Below are 2,293 nucleotides of genomic sequence, written 5' to 3'. Positions count from 1 at the left end.
CCAGTTAGTGTATCTGTTGTTCTCATGTGTGCACAAAACCTCTCCATGTACACCTTTTTCTCACTTGGTTTCTCATTCTCAACTCTTCTGTTTTTTAGATGTATTTTCAGTGCGTGGGTTTCTTCCCTGCGTGCATGCCTGTGCACCTGGGTGTCTAGTCCCCGGGAAGGCCGGAAGAAGGCTTTGGATCCACTAGAAGTGAATTACAGATGGTTGTGGTCATGTGGGTGTTGGGAATCAAAGTGGTGCTTTTAACCGCCGAGCTCTCTCTCCGCGCTTATTCTAGAGTACACTATTCAAGACAGCTTTATGTCAGCACATGAGAAACGAGGCGAGAATGTTGTGGGGAAATCCTACTAGGAATGTGATAACCCCGGGTTTAGTTGTTGTCTTGTTTGTTTGAGACAGGGTCTTGCTTTGTGTTCTTGGCTGACCTGGCGCTCACAATGTAGGGTAGACTGGGTTCGAACTCCTGGGCGATCTTCCTGTGTCTGCCTCTTGAGTACTAAGAGCACAGGCATGCACCACCACGTCAGGGAGGCCTTAGGTCCCTGGTTTTTATCTCTGTTAACTTGATCTGTGTCTTCTCTTTCCCCTAGAGCCCTCCCTTCATGGAGTTCGGGCTGCTCAGCGAGGCAGAGGCTCGGAGCCCTGCCCTGTCCCTGTCAGATGCAGGCACTCCACACGCTACGCTCCCGGAACACGGCTGCAAGGGTCAGGAGCACAGTGGTGAGCGCGCCCCCTTCTGGGGGTGGAGGAGAAAACAGTTTAGCCTTGATGGCTGTGTGTTGAGAATTCCTTGAGGTCCCCAAACCAGAGAATCCGCATAGGCCCTTGCTCCCTGTGACCTGTCTCATTCTGCTTCCCGCCCCCCAGACTCGGAGAAGGCCTCGGCCTCACTGCCGGGGGGCTCCCCCGAAGACGGTTCTCTGAAGAAGAAGCAGCGGCGGCAGCGTACGCACTTCACTAGCCAGCAGCTGCAGGAGCTGGAGGCCACCTTCCAGAGGAATCGCTACCCCGACATGAGCACGCGCGAAGAGATCGCCGTGTGGACCAACCTCACCGAGGCCCGCGTGCGGGTATGGCTCCGCCTGACCCGCAGCCCTCACCTGCAAGCATATCGCTCTCGCGGGGCTCTCCAAGTATCAGGTGGCTCTGCGGTACGGACCCCACGTCGGGTCCAGTTCCCGCCGGGGATCCCCACCTTGCAGCAGCCTTGCCTGCCACTCCCTAGAAAGCGATTCCTTGCCCGGCGCAGGTCCCACCTTCTCCGTCTTGTTTCTCTTTGATCCCGAGCTGCCTCCCTCCCCAGCAAGACCTTGCGGCCGCTGGCTTCTCTTCTCGGAGCCCCTGGCTCAGTGTGCTCCTCCCTTCTAGGCTGCATCCACCTCTGATCTTCCCCGCCCGGGCTCGATCCTACTCTGGTTGGCCCCCTCCCCAGCCGCCCAGTGTCCTGACAGCCTTTCTCCGTTGCCCGCAGGTGTGGTTCAAGAACAGACGCGCCAAGTGGCGGAAGCGAGAGCGCAGCCAGCAGGCGGAGCTGTGCAAAGGTGGCTTCACAGCCCCGCTCGGGGGCCTGGTGCCGCCCTACGAGGAGGTGTACCCCGGCTACTCGTATGGCAACTGGCCGCCCAAGGCACTTGCCCCGCCGCTCGCCGCCAAGACCTTCCCGTTCGCCTTCAACTCGGTCAACGTGGGGCCTCTGGCCTCGCAGCCTGTGTTCTCACCACCCAGCTCCATTGCCGCCTCCATGGTGCCCTCGGCCGCCGCTGCTCCGGGCACAGTACCAGGTCCCGGAGCCTTGCAGGGCCTGGGAGGGGCACCCCCGGGGTTGGCTCCAGCGGCCGTGTCCTCCGGGGCAGTGTCCTGCCCTTACGCCTCGGCAGCAGCAGCCGCCGCTGCAGCCGCCTCCTCCCCCTATGTATATCGGGACCCGTGTAACTCGAGCCTGGCTAGCTTACGGCTCAAAGCCAAACAGCACGCCTCTTTCAGCTACCCCGCCGTGCCCGGGCCGCCTCCTGCCGCCAACCTCAGCCCCTGCCAGTACGCCGTGGAACGCCCAGTGTGAGCCGCAGGTCTGTGGATCATCCCCGAGGGCGGGGCAGTAATTCACAGCCTCTCCGGACAGGGATCACCTAGACTGGCTTCTCGTCCCAGTGTCTGAAAGGGGTGCATGGGCACCCGGGGAGAAGCGGCAGACTCCGAAGAGGGCCTTTCCCCTCATTGCCCCGAGGGGTGGTCTGACCCCCAGACGGAGACCGCTCCCTTGGGACTAAGGCCAGGAACAGGGACC

At 61.0% G+C, this 2,293-nt stretch overlaps 1 protein-coding gene across 1 annotated transcript; it reads left to right on the top strand.

Moving 5' to 3' along the window:
- The first annotated feature begins 611 nt into the window (after window positions 1-611).
- On the top strand, window positions 612-2,068 carry Pitx3 (paired like homeodomain 3). The gene is made up of 3 exons (XM_038310433.1): window positions 612-729; window positions 877-1,079; window positions 1,481-2,068. The coding sequence occupies exons 1-3, from the start codon at window positions 612-614 to the stop codon at window positions 2,066-2,068; spliced, it is 909 nt and encodes a 302-aa protein (XP_038166361.1).
- The last annotated feature ends 225 nt before the right edge of the window (window positions 2,069-2,293 follow it).

The sequence above is a fragment of the Arvicola amphibius genome, chromosome 1, assembly GCF_903992535.2.
Source record: "Arvicola amphibius chromosome 1, mArvAmp1.2, whole genome shotgun sequence".
NCBI classification, from domain to species: domain Eukaryota; kingdom Metazoa; phylum Chordata; class Mammalia; order Rodentia; family Cricetidae; genus Arvicola; species Arvicola amphibius.
The sequence above is the reverse complement of the archived record's forward strand: the minus strand, read 5'-3'. Positions and strand labels throughout refer to the sequence as shown.

Bases quoted from the DNA above. Each gene is read 5' to 3' on its own strand.
- Pitx3 (XM_038310433.1), top strand. From the start codon at position 612: ATGGAGTTCGGGCTGCTCAGCGAGGCAGAGGCTCGGAGCCCTGCCCTG. The intron at 730-876 runs GTGAGCGCGCCC...CCCGCCCCCCAG, and splicing joins CAAGGGTCAGGAGCACAGTG to ACTCGGAGAAGGCCTCGGCC. The intron at 1,080-1,480 runs GTATGGCTCCGC...CGTTGCCCGCAG, and splicing joins TCACCGAGGCCCGCGTGCGG to GTGTGGTTCAAGAACAGACG.